The 22,648-nt window shown below is 36.9% G+C and overlaps 5 protein-coding genes and 2 pseudogenes across 7 annotated transcripts; 5 read left to right on the top strand and 2 right to left on the bottom strand.

Moving 5' to 3' along the window:
• The first annotated feature begins 32 nt into the window (after positions 1 to 32).
• On the top strand, positions 33 to 1,181 carry LOC108832105 (OVARIAN TUMOR DOMAIN-containing deubiquitinating enzyme 1-like; annotated as a pseudogene).
• A 129-nt stretch (positions 1,182 to 1,310) lies between these two features.
• Positions 1,311 to 5,410, bottom strand: LOC108832104 (protein NEOXANTHIN-DEFICIENT 1). Of its 3 annotated transcripts, none has more exons than XM_056986515.1 (11): positions 5,092 to 5,410; positions 3,334 to 3,412; positions 3,176 to 3,259; positions 3,005 to 3,068; positions 2,843 to 2,889; positions 2,628 to 2,682; positions 2,477 to 2,515; positions 2,062 to 2,230; positions 1,889 to 1,946; positions 1,752 to 1,808; positions 1,311 to 1,655 (listed from the first exon to the last, which is right to left on the bottom strand). In XM_056986515.1, the coding sequence occupies exons 2-11, from the start codon at positions 3,396 to 3,398 to the stop codon at positions 1,457 to 1,459; spliced, it is 837 nt and encodes a 278-aa protein (XP_056842495.1). In that variant the 5' UTR covers positions 3,399 to 3,412; positions 5,092 to 5,410; the 3' UTR covers positions 1,311 to 1,456. The 3 variants fall into 3 exon arrangements, with proteins under 3 accessions (XP_056842495.1, XP_056842494.1, XP_056842496.1); XM_056986514.1 differs by having other exon boundaries at positions 1,889 to 1,952; positions 5,092 to 5,402; XM_056986516.1 differs by lacking the exon at positions 2,477 to 2,515 and having other exon boundaries at positions 1,889 to 1,952; positions 5,092 to 5,408.
• A 2,858-nt stretch (positions 5,411 to 8,268) lies between these two features.
• Positions 8,269 to 9,207, top strand: LOC108832638 (glutathione S-transferase T3-like). Its single transcript, XM_018606105.2, has one exon. The coding sequence runs from the start codon at positions 8,269 to 8,271 to the stop codon at positions 9,205 to 9,207; it is 939 nt and encodes a 312-aa protein (XP_018461607.2).
• A 220-nt stretch (positions 9,208 to 9,427) lies between these two features.
• On the top strand, positions 9,428 to 10,019 carry LOC130512903 (uncharacterized protein At4g04775-like; annotated as a pseudogene).
• A 436-nt stretch (positions 10,020 to 10,455) lies between these two features.
• On the top strand, positions 10,456 to 11,139 carry LOC108832637 (uncharacterized). The gene has a single exon (XM_018606104.1). The coding sequence runs from the start codon at positions 10,456 to 10,458 to the stop codon at positions 11,137 to 11,139; it is 684 nt and encodes a 227-aa protein (XP_018461606.1).
• A 2,150-nt stretch (positions 11,140 to 13,289) lies between these two features.
• Positions 13,290 to 19,551, top strand: LOC108832639 (retrovirus-related Pol polyprotein from transposon RE1). Its single transcript, XM_056985705.1, has 5 exons — positions 13,290 to 17,565; positions 17,856 to 18,457; positions 18,522 to 18,668; positions 18,855 to 19,099; positions 19,190 to 19,551. Exons 1-5 carry the CDS (start codon positions 13,290 to 13,292, stop codon positions 19,290 to 19,292), a joined length of 5,373 nt encoding a protein of 1,790 aa, XP_056841685.1. The 3' UTR covers positions 19,293 to 19,551.
• An 810-nt stretch (positions 19,552 to 20,361) lies between these two features.
• On the bottom strand, positions 20,362 to 21,135 carry LOC108832636 (nuclear transport factor 2B). The gene is made up of 2 exons (XM_018606103.2): positions 20,776 to 21,135; positions 20,362 to 20,628 (listed from the first exon to the last, which is right to left on the bottom strand). Exons 1-2 carry the CDS (start codon positions 21,070 to 21,072, stop codon positions 20,554 to 20,556), a joined length of 372 nt encoding a protein of 123 aa, XP_018461605.1. The 5' UTR covers positions 21,073 to 21,135; the 3' UTR covers positions 20,362 to 20,553.
• Positions 21,136 to 22,648: the final 1,513 nt, after the last annotated feature.

The raw sequence follows: 22,648 nt of genomic DNA, 5'->3' as shown, positions 1-22,648 counted from the left end.
GTCTTTCAATCGATGAGGTAAAAATCAATTGATTTCCTTTGTCATCTCGCGTTTCTCTTCTCGTGGATTTGGAGTATGCGTATGACTGTGGACTCCAGAGTCTTTTATCTTGATGAACATTTTGCTTAGAATGAAACTATCTTTATTGAGCTTTAAGTCACTCTTTTTGTTGTGTGTAGTGAGGATGCAGAATCAAAATAATGTGTTGAAGGATGATGCAGCGATTAGAGTTGAAGAATGGGGCAATTGTTCAGCTGAAAATGTTACATCTTTTCAAGAAGAAGCTGCTAAAGTTCCTTATGCTGGCGATAAGGTGAGTACTCACATATCAAAAATTAGATGGAGTCAACTTCTCCCTATCACATCTGCTTACATGATTGTTGCTTGTTTTTTATTTGGTTCGATCACTGCTGTGCAGGAACCTCTCTCTAGTTTATCTGCAGAGTACCAAGCAGGCAAGTCCTATTCTGCTCGAGAAGATCAAGGTTTTCTTTAAAGTGATCATCTATAGGATCATATAATGGAATCACAAGATCATGCTGAAGTTGATCGTATCAAGGTCAATGTTAAGAAATGTAGAAAGACTCTTCAGAACTTAGGTTTGTCAGACGCACTTTGTGTTTCAATCTGAGTTGTGTATCTTGACCGTAGCTCATGTGATAATGGAGGTGTCACTGACCATCATGACTTTGTTCGGGTGGGAATTAATAAAAAGAAGAAGAAGAGTCTGCTCCTTTTATAACCTTGCTGTATCGTCCAGGCCATTACGATATCCTCTACCCTAAGCCAGCCTGTAAGGTATAAACACTTAATCATACCATATAACCTCTCTTCCTTTAGATGTTTGCTGGTTTTAAGTTGCTGATTGTGTTGTTACAGGTATGGTAAAATGTGGAAAACTGATCATTTGACATATCATAAAACCTATTAGGAGATGTGTTACAAAATTGCGGTAATATGGGTTCATGTGGATAAAACCATAGAACAAGCAACAATTACATCATCTCTTTGCTCCTTAATTAATATCAAAAAACCTTTTTACAACATCAGAGAATTGTTTTTTTGTTTTGTTTTGTTTTGCTGTTGATATTCATGAAAGTCTTCTTTTATAGTGTGTTCAAATTTAACCAAATGGTTTGTTATATAATCCAAAACAGAGGTCAAAGGTTTTGATGGCTTGATTTAATGTCTCTAAATTGAATTTGGATATATATAGTGATAGAGAAAAACAAACCTTTTAGACTATTATTGGTCTTCTACTATAAAAGAAATTATAACTCCCCCAAATATGTAATGGAAGAGTCCAAAGAAACGAGTGGAAAGATTTGTTTATTGCTAAGAATGACTTCATTCAATCGGTGGGAAAAAGAAAAGTGGAAAGATTTGTTTTCTTTTGTAAAGATGTGAAACCTTGTAGGAAGGAAGTGTATGTTCTTGAAATTTGTGTGGTTGTGTTTTACACTGAAGGGTGAACTACAACAGGAGCTTCTACTTGCATCGTTAAGTCTTTAAACTGAAGAGCTATGATTGGTTTTGATAGCATCACAGCTACGCTTAGTCGCGTTTCACTTTCATGCGACTCTTGTGACGTGTGATTCCAATCTGCCTCATCTTCCAAAGGATTTGATACTACCGCAGGACTCACAGGCCTCACCCTGCATGATTTCAATAAACATTATCCATTTTTCTAATAAGAGATTGACCTGAAGTAGAAGTAGAAGTAGAAGTACAAGTAGGAGCAGAAGCCTCACCTGCAGTGGATGTGGCAAGAGTATTTGAGTAGGTTTGGGTTGTACTTTGTATTGCCACTGCCATTATTTGACATTTTCTGATGAGCTTACTAGCCATGAAGTTTCCCATGAAAACAATCAAAGAAGAAAACTTTTACCTAAAACTCGGAAGGGACATTTTAATTGCTGGTCCCATCCACTTTCCTAGTTTTGTCTCTGATTCTAGTGAGGTAAAGCCAGTTAGACCATAGTTAATATGAAAACATGAACAAAGTTTTCTCAGAATATATTACACAGATGCTAAAGTTAGGCCAATAAGCAAGGAACTCACCGTCTGATCTAATTTGGATGTTGCAAATGTTTGCAGAAGCAGCACTGTCCACTTCACTAACTTTAACCTCCATTAAATCCTGAGGGTGAGACAGAGTACTTCCCAACCCAAATGTGTCCAAGAAACCAAAAGCTCTTTCCCTTTTTCTCTTTGGAACTGCAGTGATTTTCTGTTCCCAACCAAAAAAATGACTTTAACTCAAAGCACAACATTAAGGAACATCAACACAAATGTTCCATCCCGTTCTCCAAGAGTTAAGGAATAATTATTTTGTAGTTAATGATTTGTCTCCCCCTTTATGTAGACAAGAGTTTTTTTTTTTTTTTCTCAATTAAAAAAGAACTTATTGAGAGCCTAATCAGTAGTTACTAAAAGGTAAAAATCACTTTTAAGACCAAAGTATATAGGCACTGACTTTTGAAAATCTTGCAACTTGGCTTGGGAGTCCTACTTCCTGCAACACCACCATGTTATATAAATATAATAATGCATTACTATCTTCCAACCTCCCAAATTCTAATGATTCCATTGATATAGAGCAAAGAGAACAAAGTAGACCCACCTACCTTGCGTCCGTGATGACAAGCCTCGTTGCTGTTGACAAGCACCCTCGCCGCCCATCTAAAGGGATAGAAGAGAAGTAAAGAACACTTAACAAACTCATGTGTTTGATAAGCATGAATTAACTAACAGAATATATTCCCCAACTTGGTCACTTGAGTCAAGTTCTGCTTTGTTAAGAATGATTATATTAGTGCAGGAAGGAGAAGAATGAACATACGCGCATGATGTAGGAGGGTTCCATACAATCCCTGCAATCATGACAAGCTGAAAAACAAAACAAAAAGCCACAGAAAAAAAAAGTAAGGAAGTGTCGGTTAAAGAATGTTTTGAGATGTTCAAGTTTGAGTAAATGGGGAGTAAAGGAAAGGCAAGAAGAGACCTCATCGAAGACACCAGCGGGACTATCATCGTAGCTAGCCAGGAAAAACCCACCAAGAGTGTATCTGAAGAAACAAAAACCCATAAGAAAGACATTGATTTAAGCATTTGTTGAAGAAGATAATGTAAACAAGAAAAGGAGCCCTGTAGAAGCTTTTATTTTTTTAAATACCCAAAAGCTTCAACAAGTCGAAGCTCCTTGGGGATGAATGCTCGAGCAGTGGAAGCCTTCACAAGATGGATCTGGTACAACGCGCTGAAAGCAAAGCAGAGTTAAAAGCAAAGCAGAGACATTCTTTAAAAGCTAACGAATAAGAAGAGTTTACTTGCCTTCCTTTGAATATCCATGGTGGTTTAGCATAACCAGATGAAACATTCCTTTCTTCAACGTCCATGAAAGTGAACAAATCTATACGCCACAAAAGAGAAAGAAAAAAACATACCTTAGGAGACAAGTTATGACAAAACCTGAGTGTAAATGGAGCTTGTACATTATCAAAATTTACTAGAGTTCTTAACTACAATTAGCAAAGATCCAAAAGTGATATCAAAGCATCAACAATCTGCACACCACATTCAAAAAATGAAGCTACAGCAAATATGGTACACATTAAACATGGCAGATAACCCAATCAAACCCCAACTTGCCAACTTTTTTTACATGTATGGTCTAATTAGGCAATTTTTCATTTATAAGAAAAACTAGATCTTGACCCGCCCAACCGGGCGGGTATTTATTTTATGTTTTTAGTTTTTTATTTATAAATGATATATTTGTGATATTTAAATATAAATTTAGATTGAAAATTAACATTTGTAGTTATAATAAAAATTAAAAGTTTAAAAAATATTTTGATATAAATTTTAAATTCCTAATTAAAATAATATAGAGATGGGTCATAATTTTTTTCCAATTCCAAAATCTTAACATTCTTAATAACAAATAAAATAATTTATAAATACCTAAAATATATAAACATATTTGAAATTAAAATAAATTTGTTTTAAAAAAAAATCTTACGCCATTATTGTTTATTTTCTATAGTTTGACCCGTGGCCGTATAAATATTTGCTTTCACTTCAATTTTTTTCTTTGTTCAATGATAATATATATATATACATATATATATATATATATATATATGTAAATTAATATGTATTACATAATTGTTAGTATAACATTTTTAAACAAAAATTTTATTTATTACTTTAAATAATTATATTATGTGATTTTAATCGTCTATTATATCACAGTATATCATATAAAATCTAATAATTATAACTAATTGGACTTATATTATAAAAGTGTTATACTAACAATTTATAAATAAAATATTTTATATTTTATTTATATGATATATAAATTGGTTTTGATGTGTGATTTTTATTTTATTATTTTTATCAATAAATATTGAAAAATATTAAATGTTAACAAAATATTTATTAGGAAATTTATTTTGGTTAATATTCATTCTATTAAAGAAATCTATTATTTAAATTAAGAAAAGACATTAAATACTTAAATCTATCATTTAAATAAGGAAAAGACAAAATTCTCTACTATCTTTGTTACCAAACAAAATTTAATTTTTTTAAAGACTCTTATCCCTGTTACCAAACAAAAGCTTAAATTACTTCTACTTTAATAAGATAGATAGAGAAAATCCCAGAAAAGGCAACAAGCACTATGCTCATTAAAAATGGAAATATGAGGACACAAATTCAAAATGTGTTTTATTTAGAATATAAATAAATAAAAAAGGGTTGAGGCAAGTGGGTTTATTTAACCGTTTATTTACTTTAAAAAGTGGATACTTCCAAAGATATTTTCTTAAACAATTAGCCAAAACAAATAGCAAAACCATTGGCGGAATCTCTTATGAAACAGAGTGTAACCCAGAAACTGTTGCATTCATTTGTAAACAGAACCATCAAAACTAAATCCAGCAATTGCCTAAAACATTTATAAACATGTAAGATGAGTAACACAAGAAGATTCCGAGAAACTGCTACCATTACAAATGCTAATCCAAACAAAAATTATTGAGAAGAAACTAAAAGTGTTAATTGATGAAAACAAATCCAAACCTCGTTGCTAAGCCGTCAGGAGAATAAAATCTTGATGAAGATTCAGATCGAGCGAAGGTTTTGGTGTGTAGATGAGCAGAGTAATTTAAGAAAAATAAATAAAAAAACTTCGACGTAAATAAAAATGTGGATTTTCCCTTATCTGAATTAAAATAATTATTAAAAAAGAGGAACCGACAGAGATTTATGTGAGTGAAGGTTCTCGTTGGTAATAAGGAGAAGCGAGTGAGAAGTGGATAGGCTTTGGTTCTTCTTGGACCAATCAGTGACACTTTTGTCCTCTTTTTAAAGCTTTTATCTTATTTCGCGCCAATCCGAAGTGAACATCATCTTCCACCTTCTTTCATTGCTATCTTTTTAATGATTGTTCTCATTTGGCGATTATTTTTTTTTTTGGGAAATTTGTTAACAAAAATGCAGCGTGTTTGTACTTTGGTATAAATTATTTTTATTCATATCTTCTCCTTTTACCATTTTCATTTCTTAAATTTAATGAAATAAATAGTTTTATAAATAAAAAATTATAAAAATATAAACAATTAATAAAAAATCCATACACACAAATTAGTATTTCTTTTGGTTGAAAAACTTGATAAATAATTTTTTTAAATTACATTCTACAAAAAGTAGATTTAGTCTTCTACCGAAAAATGGAAAGGTAGAAAATGAATTCCATATTAGACAAGTTCATCTCCGTTTTTAAAACGAATAATCTACTTTTTATTAAAATTCTAAATATGTGAAATGAATTCACTAATCGTAAAGATAATTACTTTTTTGTTGAATACAATTTCTAATTTTATGAAGTATTTCAAAATTTTCTGAATGCGAAATCTAGAGGTAGAAATTGCATTCCAAATTTCTGTCATGGTTCTACAAGTGTAGAAGATATCTTCTACTGATAAGAAAACATGTTTTTCGAAAATTAAGAAAGTTTCAGCTAAGTAAATATTCTAAACATATTTATAATATTCAGACTTTCCTAATATAGGTCGATTTTCCTTGTTGAAAATATCAAAAAGAAAAGATTTTCTTGGCCAGAAGTAAGTGTGCGGAGAAGATTGAACCAGCCACTTGATGCTCTTGTCTGGAACTCCAAGCTCACCACAAACAGAAATCCTGTGAGATAAGGTCCGTGCAATGTCCAAAGAGAAACATATGTACCCACGCTTAGGCACTTGACAACGTTCTCTTCTTCTACAAGTATGCTCTCGAGGAAATCATATCAAGGGATCAGTCTTTTTACTCAAGCTAAAGGAGAGTGTTTTAGTTCAAGACGAGCGCCACTTATGGTAGAAGAAAACAAGTTCTTGCCTAATTTTCATGATTATGCAAATGGTTCAAGCCTAAGTAACATAACACAAGTATTTAGTTTAGCTCGACACGATGATCCACTTATGTTCGATGCAAATGATGTATTATTTTTTTTTATAGCTGATGCTGTTTATGGGCACCAAAATTCTCAAGTCTGAGATTAGAAGAATTGTGAATAGTAAGAGAGAAATGCCAATAACGAAAGGTTTATGTTGGGAATAGTAAGAGAGAAATACCATCTTGCTTCCCAGAGGCTCGAGAGACATCTGTTTATGTTCTCGCAGAGCTTCTTCCTCTCTTTGTACAGCTGCTGTTGCGCTTTCAAGCTCAGCACGTGCAAGAAAATCAAAACACTTGTGCATACTTTTTAAGCCAGACTAATTGTTAAGTAACAAACGAAATCATCTATTACTATTTGAGAAGACTTGGTTGTTTCTGGTCAAAATGACTTAGGCATCTCCTACGTTACTACGTACGTACTCACCTCAAGTTATTCAAGAAAAAGCAAACAGAACATCTCAAAGAACACCCTTTACCTGCTCCAAAAAAGACGCTAGCGTCTTCGTTGTTGCTTTTTCTACGAACAGTTCTCCTTCACGCTGAGTCAATTGAATAACAGAATAAAAGGGTGGACAGTTTTGCACGTGGAGTTAGAGCATGCTTATCGCGGGCTCTAAAGCTCTGGTCCTTATGTTTTTGGGCTAAAAATAAATGAAAAATGGTGAATTAAACTAAGAGACATCGCACAAAGTCCTTGGTTTGGATACAAATTGGGCTGGTCCTTCAGACAGGTGTCAGCATGAGATTGGACAGAGTAATTAGGGCAAAAGAACTTTGTCTCGTTTGACAAACCTATCTTGTTCTCTCCGCTCTCTCTTCTCAACGGCGACTCCCTTGGCGATTTTCTGTGTTCTCTCCGCTCTCTCTCTGTCGACGGCGTGTTCCTTGGCGAATCAACAACGTGGGCTCCTGCATCTCTCTCTCGACTCAGACAGACATCGCGGTCGATCCTTCTCCGATTCCATCCAGATTTTGTTCCCTCGACATCGATTCTCTCGACTGAGACAGACAAATATGTGCGTCGATCTATCTCCTCCGCATCTGTTGTTGTTGCTAGTTGATTCCGGTTTCAATTGTTGGTTTAACTTTTACATTGATCGGTTTCAATTGTTGGTTTAACTGTTGTGATGTGGAATCTGATAATTGTGGAATCTGATATGGTTGATAGAGTAGTCGGTTTTAATTTTTGTGATTGGTTATAGAGTACTCGGTTTCATTGTTGTGATTTGTTAAAAAGCTTTTGATCATGTTGGTTTCATTGTTGTGATTTGTTAAAAGCTTGTTGTAGTTTCATTGTTGGTTTCAATTGTTATAGCTTTTGATCATAGAGTAGCTCGTTTTAGTTGGGATGTTGTGGTCCCCTAGTTACTTGTAGAGTAGTTAATTTTAGTTGTAGGTTGTAACTAAAAAATCACTTGTAGGTTGTAACTAAAATTCACTTGTAGGTTGTAGTTTGTAGTAGTCACTTGTAGAGTAGTAACTAAAAATCACTTGTAGTTTGTAGTTACTTGTAGTTTGTTTACTTATTAGTTAATGCTAACGATTGTTTGTTTAGTTACTTGTAACTAAAAATCACTTGTAGGTTAGTAGTTTGTTTATAATAACTCACGATTGTAGGTGTTTGTTGTGTAATAAGTAGTGTAGTTGTTAATGGTAATAACTCACGATTAGACCTTGGTAGATAATGGTTTGGTGGTTGTCACTTATTACTTGTAATAAAGCATTATTGAACTATAAAATCCCATCCTTATGTAGCTAATTATATCCTTACTCCTCTTTCTCTCTTCTTTAAAAAAAACTGCTATGGATTCAACGAATCCTGACATGGATTCAACGAATTCATATAGCCAATATCGTAGTAATTACGTAGGGCTTCTAACCAGTCAAGGAGAAAATGTAGTTTTCTCTCAAGAAAACTTTCAAAACTTTCCTTTTGAAAGTTTTCCCTCTAGTGTTGGAGAACCCGACATCCCTCCTTTCAGTTCCCAACACTCAGAGGCTCCAGCTGTAACTGAAGACACACCGCCGGTGGCTCGGGAGAGAAAGAAATGGACGCCAGCGGATGATGAGGTTCTGATTAGCGCCTGGCTAAACACTTCTAAGGACACCATAGTTGCAAACGAGCAAAAGATGGGCACCTTCTGGAGACGAGTTGAAGCATACTACACAGCAAGTCCTCACGTTACCCAGAGTGGTGGTGCGAGCTCTCATAAGAATCTAAAGCAGAGGTGGTCAAAGATCAATGGGAAGGTGAACAAGTTCTGTGGAGCTTACGCTGCTGCAGAGAGACGACAAACAAGCGGGCAGAATGAGAACGACGTGCTAAAGGAGGCTCATGTGATCTACTTCAAGGACTATAACACCAAGTTTACTCTAGAGCATGCTTGGTGTATCTTGAGGTATGAACAGAAATGGATGTGTCTCAACACAAATGCTACTGGTAAGAGGAAAACAACTGACGTCCATCCACAAGCTTCGAGTGCCAGTGCCAGTGCCAGTGCCAGTGTTGATGAACATGAGAAGCTCCCTGAAGGTATAAAGGCGGCAAAAGCAAGAAGGAACAATGCTAAAGGGAAGTCTTTTGAGGAGTATAAGGACATGTGCAGCCTGAAGATGGATGATCTAGCTCAGAAGGAGAAACTATGCAAGCTCTCCATACTTGACACTCTCCTTGCTAAGAAGGATTCACTCACGGAGGCTGAAGAAATAGTCAAGGATAAACTGCTTGCCCAGTATTTCTAACTATGAATCATATGTGTTAACTTGTTGTTTTATTTGAATTTTCTGTTTTCTTTGAACTATGCATTTTATATTTGAACTCCCTTGTCTACTTCATCTTGTGGTTTATGAAATAAAATAGTGTGTTCCCTGTTCTCTACTATCCATATAAATATATGTTTGAAATATATGTGCTTTTAAATATATGAAATAAAATAGTGTGTTGTGCTTTTCATTGCAGGTTAAAGGAAAATGGGAAACTACAGCTATACGCAGCCATCATGGTCAGAGGATTATTATGACAACGACGCCGACGCCGACAGTGGGTACAGCCAAACAGAGGCTGATATACTCCTCGACCAAGCTGAGATTGATGCAGCGCGGCGTCAGTACCCCCCCCCCCCAGCCTGAAGTAGAGTTTGGCTTCCCGAAAGAGTGCTACTGTGGTGGTGAACCCCATACCGCCACTTCCTACACAGCAACTGATCCTGGGAGGAGGTTCTACACCTGTGCGAACAGAGACGACGGAGACTGCCATGTCTGGAAGTGGTGGGATGTGGCGGCTACAGAGGAGATCAGAGCCATATCCACATAGTGTCAGCAGCTCAGTGATAAGGTTGATTATCTCTCATTTCTGAGTGACTACGAAACTCAGCTTGATGAGGCTAAGCTACTGCATAACGAGACAGAGCAGAAGTTGGTGAGGCTTGAGAGAATTGGGAAACGCTTTGAACTCGTTCTAGGTGCTATGCTTGTTGTGTTAGTGATAATAGGGATGGTGATTATCTTTAAGTAGTGCTGGTCATAAGCTACTGCTTGTTGTATGTCTTGTTTAACTTGTAGCACTTCAAGTTGTACTCGGTTTAAACTTGTACTCGGTTTTTATTGTAACTTCTAGTATCTTGCACTTGTAGTATCTTGTAATGAACTTGTAGTATCTTGTGAACTTGTATGTTAACCTGTATGTTTTTATTTTAACTTGTATCTTTTGTATCACATGTATACTACTATTACACCTAAAAATCACATGTCTGGTTGGTACACTAGCAATTTATACAACACGAGTGTAAAAAGATCACATGCATACTACTATTTTAACTAACAATCACATGTCTTTGTTTCAGTCTAAAATATCACAAGAACCATCATCACGGGATTTTCCCAACATCAAGATGACTATCTCATACTTAAGCTATAAATATGACAAATGCCGTGTGTTTACAAATACACAAATCCCCCATCTTCTACTCATACTTTTTTTTCTCCACTTAAATGGCATCTTCTTCCCATTACCATTATCATTACAACATAAATGACGATGCAGATTTAGAAGTTCCGTTCGAGGAATTTTTTACCAACAATCCTATTCCAGAACCAAAAGAGCGGAAAAAACGAATTTTTATCGAGAGAAACCGGGAAGATGGCAACACCATGCTTTGGAATGATTATTTTAGCGAAACTCTTACATACTTGCACAATTTATTCAGGCGACGTTTTCGAATGAACAAGTCTTTGTTCTTGAGTATTGTGCTTCGTCTCTCTACAGAAGAAGAGTATTTTCGACCAACACAAGATGCAGTCGGTAGGTCGAGTCTATCTCCGCTCCAGAAATGTACTGCAGCTATTCGTCAATTGGCGTATGGTGGTGGAGCTGATACAGTTGACGAATATGTACGACTTGGTGAAACAACAGCTGCTAAATGTTTGCACCATTTTACCGCCGCAATAATCCACTTGTTTGGCGATCAATACCTCAGACAACCCACACCGGAGGATCTTCAAAGACTACTCCAAATTGGTGAAGAACGTGGATTTCCCGGAATGGTTGGAAGCATCGACTGTATGCATTGGAAGTGGAAGAATTGCCCCAACACTTGGAAAGGAATGTATTCACGCGGAACCGGAAAACCAACATTAGTGTTGGAGGCGGTTGCTTCATATGACCTCTGGATATGACACGCTTTTTTGGAGCTCCAGGTACCATGAACGATCTTAATATTATGAAAGCTTGTCTCATACTCCATAATATGATTGTCGAAGATGAACGGGATTCAGACACTGTTGAAGAATTTCAAGATGAAGAATTTACATTTACCGTTAAAAAGTCTACAAAACAACCTATTGTGGATGGTCGTCGCGAAGAAGTTAAGGATCCACATATTCATCACCAATTAAAACAAGATTTGATTGAAAATATATGGGAAATGTTTGGACATCTTGAAAATTAGATATGATGTTTTAGTTTTTAAGAATTCAATAAAATGTTGGTTTCCTTAATATTTCTTCTTTGTAATTTTTTTTCTTTTTCCAAGTTTCTATTTTTTCCTGTTTTTTATTTTAATGTTTAATATTAATTTTAAATAAATATTTTGAAAAAAAAAATTCTTAAGATACAACTACAAGTCCTAGCAATAATGTACTCATTTTGATGTGTCTCTGCACTTTGTCTCTTAACATCATTATATTAGTAAAATACACCTAAGGACTTGGTTTTTGGTCCTTGCTTATGTCGTTCATATGGATGCGAAATTACTAGTTTGGTTGCAGAATCTTAATTGATTGAGTGTGTTTTTGTTGATGTCAAAAAGAAAGATTTACCGGTCATACGAACATTATAGAGAAATTGTTTGATTTATTAAATAAAGTTAATTGGGGTTTAGTTAAATACTTAGTCTAAGGATTCATACCTAAAACCAATTTAGTTGAAGGATTTTAATATTATTGATCTTAAATATTTTTTTATATCTCACTTTAGTGGATTTGATATCTTGGAAAAACAAGATATTTATACCCGACAAACACATAATGAATCTTTAAAATAAGATTTAATATCATTGTACTTTTATTTATCGGCATCACTTTCTTTTCACATATCAATACTATTAAAATATCTTGCGAGTTTTGCGACATGTGCTTTTAGCATAACTACTAGGTAATACCTACAGAGAAGTTAAAATCCTGTAACTTTTTTTTCGTCTACCAACCCGGTTGTGTTTGGAAATATAATGCACATAATATACGTTATAACTTTCAATATTTTGAAGACACGAATGTTCGGTAAGAGATCAAATATGATTCAAAATTTTAAACCGTTATTACTATATTGGTACAGGTGATTTAATAATGAAATCAAAACTCCACAAGTAATTGCTATTTAAGTAATTACCTAGTTCCAAAAAAAGTCCAGCTTTGGTCTGATTTCCGTTTGTGAAATGAAAAAGAAAAGAATAAGTAGATTAGATATTTTTATCATTCTCTGTCACCTACCTACAGTACCTCGACGTAAACATCTCTGTCTAATAATGAAGACTCAATCTACACGCCGTTAGATCTGAACGATCTCTCTATCTACCATAGATGGCAACACAGTTTAAGCTGACAATAAAACACATTTTTCTTTCTCTGTCTTGTTTACTTTACAAAGATCTGCTGATAAACATTTTGACAAAAACCTCTTGGTGTAATAATCTGAGAGAGAGAGAGAGAGGAGACATTTAAGGAAGGATTCATGAGTAGTTCCGAGAGACATCATTGCGATTTCTGCGGCGAGCGAGAGGCGGTTCTGTTCTGCAGAGCCGACACGGCGAAGCTCTGTTTACCCTGTGACCAGCACGTGCACACGGCGAATCTCCTTTCAAAGAAGCACGTGCGATCTCAGATCTGCGACAATTGCGGTAACGAGCCTGTCTCCGTCCGCTGCTTCACGGACAACCTCGTCTTGTGTCAGGACTGCGATTGGGATGTCCACTAATAGAGTGTAAAATTGTATTTCGGTTATATTGGTTAGATGTGGTTCAATGTGGTTTAGTACTGGTTTAATATGTTAAGTAAACCAGGAACAATACACACACTATATATGCCGTTGTATTGACTTCTTTTCACTTTAATGAAAGAAATGAGTTTGTTACGAGTTTGTTAGATCATCGTCTCTCTCGTCTCTTTCTCTCTCTCTCTCGAGCTCAAGCTCCATCTTCTCTATCATGGTATCAGAGCGTTGAGGATTAAACCTCAACCGATCCTTCTTATCTTCTCCGATCTTCGTATATCTCATCTCGTTATCTCGTCGTCTTTCTCTTCAGTCATTCCGCTGAAGACTCGACGTTGAGATGGTGATTTCTCGTCGATCTACTCGCCGTATCGGCAAACAAACCTCTACTTCAGCTCGCCGTGTTCCTATTCCGGAACGATCACCTCCGGCGTCCCCTGTTTCCTTCCGATCTGATGAAATCTCTCCCGAGAGCATTCATTCTCCTTACTATCTCACAAACGGTGATAATCCAGGTCTATCTATCATCTCTGAATCTCTAGATGGTTCAAACTATGATAACTGGAGTATTGCTATGAAGATTGCTTTGGATGCTAAGAACAAACTTGCTTTTATTGATGGTTCGATTGTGAGGCCTGATGAATCTCATCGTAATTTTCGGATATGGTCTAGATGCAACTCGATGGTTAAGTCTTGGATATTGAATACTGTTTCTAAGCAGATCTACAAAAGTATCTTAAGATTCAACGATGCTGCTGAAATCTGGACTGATCTTCTCACTCGCTTTCACATCACCAACCTTCCGAGATCTTATCAACTCTCTCAACAGATTTGGTCTCTGCAGCAAGGACCTCTGGATTTGGCAACGTATTACACTAGTCTTAAGACTCTTTGGGATGAACTGGATGGTGCTAGCTGTATCACAACTTGTCATCATTGTGATTGCTGTAAAGCCATGGAAACTAAAGCCAATCATTCCAAAGTGATCAAGTTCTTAGCTGGACTAAACGAGTCTTATGCCGTAATCCGTAGTCAAATCATCATGAAGAAGACTCTTCCTGAGCTTTCTGAGATCTACAACTTACTCGATCAGGATCACAATCAACGCAACATTATGCCTGTTCATAATGCCTCTGCTTTTCACGTCAGTGCTCCTGCTCCAGTCTCTCCTCAAATCAATGTTGCTCAGTCTGGTTTACAGCCGAAACAAACTCGCCCTGTTTGTGCTCACTGTGGTTATAATGGTCATACCGTTGACACATGTTATAAAATACATGGGTATCCAGCTAGTTTCAAGCATAAAACGAAGTCAAGTACTGAGAAGCAATCCTCAAACAAACCTGTTACTTCTGCTAAACCTTTGGTAGCTCAGCTGGCTCTCTCGGATTCTGCTTCTGATGTGGTTAAGAATCTCACTAAAGATCAGATTGAAGGAGTTATTGCTTATTTTAGTTCTCAACTCAGCTCTCAAACGCCTCAAGTGAACAACTGCATTGCTTCTTCCTCTGGTGGTTCAATTACTGCACTTCCTGGTATGGCATTTTCTTCTTCTACTCTGTGCTTTGTTGGCATGTTGCGAGGAACGAATAATGCTCTATGCTCAGAATCTTGGATAATAGACAGTGGAGCTACACATCATGTTGCTCATGATAGACGGTTATTTGTTGATCTATCTGATGCAATGAATACTTCAGTAACCTTGCCAACAGGTTTTGGAGTTAAGATTGAAGGAATAGGCTGTATAAGACTGAGTGATACTCTAGTCTTATCCAACGTTCTTTATATACCAAATTTTCGGTTAAATCTGCTCAGTGTAAGCCAACTCACGAAGGATTTGGGTTACCGAGTTTCATTTGATCCTGCTTCTTGTATGATACAGGATCTTACCAAGGGAGTGATGATTGGGAAGGGTGAACAGATCTCCAACCTCTATGTACTCGACACTGCTGAACTTACAAGATCAAGTGATCCTCATCAGTCATTTGCTTCTTGTTCTAATGTCGTTGTTGATACCAATTTGTGGCATGACAGACTTGGTCATCCATCTATGTCTAAAACAGAGTTTGTTATTGATGTACTTGGTTTGAAACAAAGGAATAAAGGAACCGTTCATTGTTCTATCTGTCCTCTAGCAAAACAAAAACGTCCTTCTTTTCCTTCAAACAACAACGTCTGTGCCAATATCTTTGATCTTCTTCATATAGATGTGTGGGGTCCTTTCTCAGTCTCAACTTCCGAAGGTTATAAATACTTCTTAACCATTGTGGATGATCACAGTCGACTTACTTGGATATATCTTCTTCGTACAAAAGCTGATGTCTTGACTGTGTTTCCAGACTTCATTAAAATGGTTGAGAATCAGTATAAGGTCTCTATAAAAGCTGTGAGATCTGACAACGCTCCTGAGTTGAGGTTTGCAGATTTATACAGACAGAAAGGGATTATTTCTTATCATTCTTGCCCTGAGACACCTGAGCAAAACTCAGTGGTTGAGAGAAAACATCAACACATTCTCAATGTTGCGAGAGCTTTGATGTTTCGATCTCAAATTCCTTTGGAGTTTTGGGGAGATTGTGTTCTTACTGCCGTCTTTATCATCAACCGTCTTCCCTCTCCTCTGCTTAAAGATAAATCACCATTTGAAATATTGAATTCTAAAGCAGTAGACTACAAAGGACTTCGTGTTTTTGGTTGTCTTGCTTACTGTTCTACATCACCCAAGAGCAGAAACAAGTTTCAACCAAGAGCTGAGGCGTGTATATTTCTTGGTTATCCTGCTGGTTACAAGGGTTATAAAGTGATGAGCCTTGACACCAACAAGATACATATCTCGCGAAATGTCATATTTCATGAGGATATATTTCCTTATGCTCAGAGTCAGTCTCCTTCTTACACTGACTTCTTCACTTCTCTACATAAACCAGTTACTAATCCTGTTACTGGAGTAGATGAAAGTAAACGGCTATCTAAGTTACCTGCAATGGATGCTACGGATGCCTCTTCTAGTTCCATTCCGGTTCCTGCTGTAACTGATAGCAAAAGGCCTTCAAAGTTGCCTTCTTACCTTCAAGATTACTACTGCAATGTTACTGAATCTGATACTGAGATTCCTTATCCACTCTCTGCATATATGTCTTTTGACAATCTTTCCGAGAAGTACAAAGCATATATATGCTCTGTAGCTTTAATCCCAGAACCTACTTCTTTCAAGCAAGCTAAGAACTTTGTTGAATGGCTTGAAGCTATGAATGAAGAACTTAAGGCTCTGGAGCAGAACAATACTTGGATTGTCGTTTCTTTACCTCCGGGGAAGCACGCAATTGGTTGCAGATGGGTGTATAAGATCAAAGTAAATGCAGATGGTACTATTGAAAGATATAAAGCGCGCTTAGTGGCAAAAGGGTATACACAGGAGGAAGGGGTTGATTTTGCTGATACCTTCTCTCCAGTTGCCAAGATGACAACAGTTAAAACCCTTCTTGCCGTCTCTGCTGCAAAGAAATGGAGTCTCACTCAGTTAGATATTTCTAACGCCTTCTTGAATGGAGACTTGGAGGAAGAGATATACATGACTTTACCTCCAGGATACACACCAAAGGAGGGGGAATCACTTCCACCTAATGCGGTTTGTAAACTCCAGAAGTCGTTATATGGTCTGAAGCAAGCTTCAAGACAATGGTTTCTCAAACTGAGTGAAGCTTTGATGTCGTTTGGCTTTAAGAAATCAAATGCAGATCATACACTTTTCATTCGTCATATTAATGGAGTGTATACTGCAGTGTTGGTTTATGTTGATGATATCATCATTGCTAGTAATAGTGATGCTGATGTTGATCAACTAAAAGAAGACTTGGGTAATGCATTCAAGCTCCGGGATCTTGGTACTTTAAAGTACTTCCTTGGCCTTGAAATAGCTCGATCCAGCAAAGGGATTTCAGTTTGTCAACGCAAATATACTCTGGGTTTACTTGAGGATACTGGACTTCTTGCTTGCAAACCTTCTCTGGTTCCTATGGATCCGAGCGTTAAGCTTACTCTGTTTTCTAAAGAACCTGTTCTTGAAGATGCTTGTCTTTATCGACGTCTCGTTGGACGCTTGATGTATTTGACTATCACACGTCCTGACATTACGTTTGCTGTCAACAAACTGTGTCAGTTTACATCTGCTCCAACTCAGACGCATCTTAAGGCTGCATACAGAGTTCTTCATTATCTGAAAGGGACTATTGGATATGGCATTTTCTACTCGGCGGATTCTGATCTTGTCTTGCAAGCATTCACGGATGCTGACTGGGCATCTTGCTTGGATTCTCGCCGTTCTACTTCTGGATATTGTATGTTTCTTGGACAATCTTTGATCTCCTGGAAGTCCAAGAAACAACAAACAGTTTCTCACTCCTCTGCTGAATCGGAATACAGAGCAATGGAGTATGGTTCGCGTGAAGTTGTCTGGCTTTTGGGTCTTCTTCTCGAGTTGCAGGCACCACAGTCTGGACCAGTTCCATTCTTCTGCGACTCCACGGCGGCTATACACATTGCTACTAACCCGGTTTTCCACGAAAGAACCAAACATATCGAGCTTGATTGTCACCAAGTCCGTGAACGACTTCTCAAAGGTTTCATCAAGCTTCTCCATGTCAAGACTGCACTTCAGATTGCAGATATCTTCACTAAACCTCTGTTTTCACCTCAGTTTTATTCTCTGGTTGGCAAGATGGCCTTAAAATCACTTTTCTTGCCATCTTGAGGGGGAATAATAGAGTGTAAAATTGTATTTCGGTTATATTGGTTAGATGTGGTTCAATGTGGTTTAGTACTGGTTTAATATGTTAAGTAAACCAGGAACAATACACACACTATATATGCCGTTGTATTGACTTCTTTTCACTTTAATGAAAGAAATGAGTTTGTTACGAGTTTGTTAGATCATCGTCTCTCTCGTCTCTTTCTCTCTCTCTCTCGAGCTCAAGCTCCATCTTCTCTATCATCCACGGAAGCTGTTCCGTCTCCGACGCTCATGTCCGCTCCTCCGTGGAAGGGTTCTCCGGCTGCCCATCGGCGTTGGAGCTTGCCGCTTTGTTGGGAGTCGATCTTGGAGGGAGGAAAGATGAGAAGGAAGGGTCGATGACGACGATGACGATGGAGAGTTTCGGGATGCAGTTGGATTCGTGGGTTTCTGGATCTAACGTTTTGCAAGAGCTGGTCGTGCCTGTCCCTAAGGAGACGACGACGACGACGTTTAAGAAGCGTGGCTCTAGCTGCGGGAGGTATAAGCAGGTGTTGTGCAAACAGCTTGAGGAGTTACTCAAGAATGGTGATGGTAACTGTGACGGAGACGGAGAAGCAAAGGAGGGGCTTATGGTTCCCGAGATGCAAGAGAGATTGGGCAGGGCGAGAGATGCAGAAGAATTCAATAGCGTTGGAGAAGTTATCCAGCAGCCTGAAACGACGTCGTTTACTTCTTTGCTGTGGAATGCTGATAATCCTAGTGGTGGCCGGACTACTCAGGTTTGTGCAAAGATTATAGTCACTCTTTTGTGGTTATATGGTCTTAACTTGTGAACTTTTGCAGATATGGGATTTTAACTTGGGACAGTCAAGAGACACTAAAGATGCTTATGTAACAAAAGATGCTAAATCATTCAAAATCAACAGCTTTGTTGACCTCATGAATGATACTTGTTCCACTAAACCAAAAGGTGTTAAACAGATTTGCAAGGTAAAACATTTAGCCTTCTGCTTTCTCATGCCCATCCCACTCATCTGTTACAGTATCTAACCTTTAGAGAAGCCTTTGTGCTCAGAAACTGTCTGAATCTGAATAAGCCTTTTGGAATATGAGATATCTTTGTCACATACAATACAAGTGTTGTGGATCGTAATGTTGATCAGGATTCTTTTGCAGGATGATGATTACTATCGACCAACTTCGAGCCACGTACCTGCAACAGCTGAGAGCAACAATCTTCCGCTTACCTTTAGCTCTGAGAAAGGCTCAAACTCCTCCAGTGAGTTACGTTTCACTGAAAAAACTGACGGAGCTAGCTGTAAGACCACGAGAGTAGTGGCAACCAAGGCTGATCTTGAGCAGCTGGCTCAGAACAGAGACAATGCAATGCAACGTTACAAGGAAAAGAGGAAAACACGGAGGTAAATGCTACTTTTTTTTCCCCTTGGGACAGTTTTTCTATAGACCACATCTCCCACTCTGAGTATCTAATATACCGTCTCTTGGAGCAGATATGATAAGACGATAAGGTATGAATCGAGGAAGGCAACAGCTGATACAAGGTTGCGTGTCAAAGGCAGATTTGTGAAAGCTAGTGAAGCTCCTTATCTTTGAAAAGTCTCTTTATATAGGTTCTCCTATTCGATTATAAAGTTTGCAACTTTTTTTGTCTACTTCCCCCTGCCACGAAAATGTATATATTAGAACGGTCTTGTTTCACTTGGCCACCTTTGTCGTTTTGTGTGTTGTATCTGGCCTATTTTATTGTACCCTGTAAACTTCTCTAGGTGAAAAAGGATCATGTCTTAAGTCTTGTAGGAGCAAATGATCTGTTTACTGTTTATTGATCCAATCCTAAAGATTTGAATTCTCATGAGCCTCCTTGTGGCATATTTCTTGTGTTGTCTAAGAACAATGGCATTCTTAAGCCTCTACGCAAGATCTGAGAAAACTATGGATAAAAATCATAATCAATCTTCCAGAAGATGAGAGATATGGGGCTACCTCGTCCGTTTAACCACATGATGTCTCTGCGCAATACAGCTAGTTGAGCGAGATATGGTCTACCAGGTTCTGAGCCAAATGGAGGAGAACAATGTCAAGCCGGGTAATCACATAACGCAAGGATGTACGTGATTTTGGGGACAACGATTGGCCTGCTCTTGCCTCTAGCTTACGTGTTAGGTGGTTTCCTATGATCATGCGGTAAGATCAGCAAAACCACACTCGGTTCTCGTGCCACTGCTCTAAAAGGTAAGAAGACAAACCAGGTTCACGTTCGTAGCTCAAAACTTTCTGACAACCAAGTATTGTTGATCAATTTTTTTCCTTCTGAATGTGTAATCTAACGAAAAGTGTTCATTAGGAAGATTGTGATGAAATAAGACAATGCGGTTGTCAGATTCAACCATCAAATTGGTTATTAATATTGTCACTAGTTACTACTACTATTTTTAGTCAAAATGTTAAGTAGCAACTCAAACAAAACAAGAACATCATTTGTTTTGTTTTGACAAAACTGGGATCAGAACACCCGTCAGCCGCCGTGCAATGAATAGTCCAAAGTTGGGGGTTAGTCTTTAGAGTTTAGACGCATGGAAAAACATTAGAATCAAACCAATAACACAAGGCTCTTCGTAAAAGCCAAGCTTGAGGAACAAGTGACAATGGAAACTATTTCAAATTGTCTGATGAAAGCCAATAGATTAGAAATAACAAATGAGCAACGCAAATACTCCAACAGACAAAGAGTTTTCTTCTGTTTCCAAGACAAATCATATTATATGAATAAAGAAAAAAAAAGAAGACAAACGGGATAATGATAAAAGGATTGCACAAATAGTGTAGTAAAGGAATGCAACAATCTGATAGATGTTCAGGAGTAGTTGAGCCTGAAGATATCGTTGAACACGTAAAAGCTTCCTTGTGGTGTCGGCATCAAATGAAACATCTGGAAGCACACAAAAGTCAACATGGTTTGTACTTGTGTCAGACCAAGATTAAATGTTCGATAGTTGGAAACGCCAGATCTAACAGCCCTAGCGATCTAATTGTTTAAAATCAGAAACGAAGCAATAGAGATTAAAGAAGGAGGGACCTGGCTGAACTTGAGGGCGTGCTCCTCGCCGGCGAGCTGGAGGTTACCGGAGACGAAAACGAGCATACCGGAGGCGGGACCAGAAGGCTGACAATCAACAGTGGAGATATTGTGCTTACACTGCTGGAAAGGGAGAGAGGTGAGCTTGGCTACGATGCTCTGGACTCCTTGGATCTTCTGACCCTCGAAGGTGAGCATGGAAGCTTCCTGGTAGAGACCGGCTAGACCGGCACGGTTTGTGTCGAAGGTTGAGTAGTAGTGTTCGACAAAGGCCTTCGCCACAGCATCGGGATCCATCTGCGCCGACTCGAGAGAAGGAGAGAAAGAGGTAGTAGACAGAGACGATGAGGCGATCGAGTCATTAGAAAGGGTATTTATTCAGATGGAGAGACGCTCTCTCTGACCTGTTAAACTCTGCGTCGCAACAACGCTGCTATTATTTTATTTATTTATTTATTTATTTTTCTTGTCAAATTTTATTTTGTACAAGATCATATTTATGCTAATTATATTAGCATATAAACTCATATATTTTTATGTTATACATTTTAAAGTTTTCGAATCTAGACATAAACTATTCATAAGCCGAAAGAAAAATAAGTAAAATACTCATTAAATTTTAATTATGTTAAAACGGATGATAATTATAAGCAATTCTAAACTATGTATATTTAGATTTATTAAAATTAAATTGTTTTTAATATAGATTTTTTTTTTTTTTTTTGATATCTCTGGTGTCTGGGCAGCCACTTTCCCAAATATCCTCCGAAGGGGTCCAGCGCCCCAGCAATAAGGATGTTAAATCGCTGTTGCCGGGTTTCGAAGCTGGGTGGCGGGCACCTCAGCCGAGGTTCCATTACCACCAGGCTACGAAGCCCGGTTTTTTAATATAGATGAGTGTATATAGATCGTAAATCATGATTGTCTTGGTTTAGAATTTTGTAACATATGTTGTAGCATTGTTTATATTTTAAGGTTAGATTTTAGAATCTTATTTTCTAAAAAAAAAAATTGACATATACTGTATATGTTTAGTTTGTATGTATTAAACACTTTATAGTTGTTTTTATGTTTAATGAAGTGTTTGACAAAATTAGTTAGTTATTTGATTTTACGGTTTAAAAAACTTCTTGAGAATAAAAGTTAAGAACTTGCGGCTGCGGTGAGTTATTTTTTCTATTGTTTAAGTGTTTTCCTAAATTAAGAATTTTAATGTAAAAGTGTATGGTGTTAAATATTAACAAAAGGATAATTGTATAACAAATCAATTACCTGTATCGTTATATATTGTGTATATATATGTTTTATTTTGATTGATTAGTTATAACCTAATCACTAGATTTTGATCCGCGTTTTAAAAGCGCGGATATATTTTTATTTTCATAAAATTTAATTTAATTTGTAATTTTGATTAGAAAATTAATAATTTTTAAGTTTTCTATTTGTGTTTCAAAAACATTTTTCTATTGTACTAATTGATTTTCAAGCGGTGTTTTTATATCCAACCCAGACCTATAATCAAACCGATAAATCGAGTGATATGTGTATAATTTAGTTCAATTTAATAAAAATAATTGTAATTATAATCTTAGAAAATTTGGTAAAAAAACTAAAAATCTGCTATTAACCTAAGATCTAATATGAGATGACCCGCTGAAAACCAAAAAAAAAATAATATTTTTGAAAGGTTTATTAAATAATTCATACTTCTTAATATTATATAAAGTTGAAAAAGTAATTATTTAGACTTTAATGAAATTTGTATTACGTCACTTGAAGAAAACGAAACAATGGTAATAGGAAACTTTATTGATATGAAAATATTATTTTCTTTTTTTGGTTACTATGATAAGTTTGTATTTTTATTTATATT

This window comes from Raphanus sativus, chromosome 5 (assembly GCF_000801105.2).
Source record: "Raphanus sativus cultivar WK10039 chromosome 5, ASM80110v3, whole genome shotgun sequence".
NCBI classification, from domain to species: domain Eukaryota; kingdom Viridiplantae; phylum Streptophyta; class Magnoliopsida; order Brassicales; family Brassicaceae; genus Raphanus; species Raphanus sativus.
This window is presented reverse-complemented; position numbering and strand designations above follow the sequence as displayed.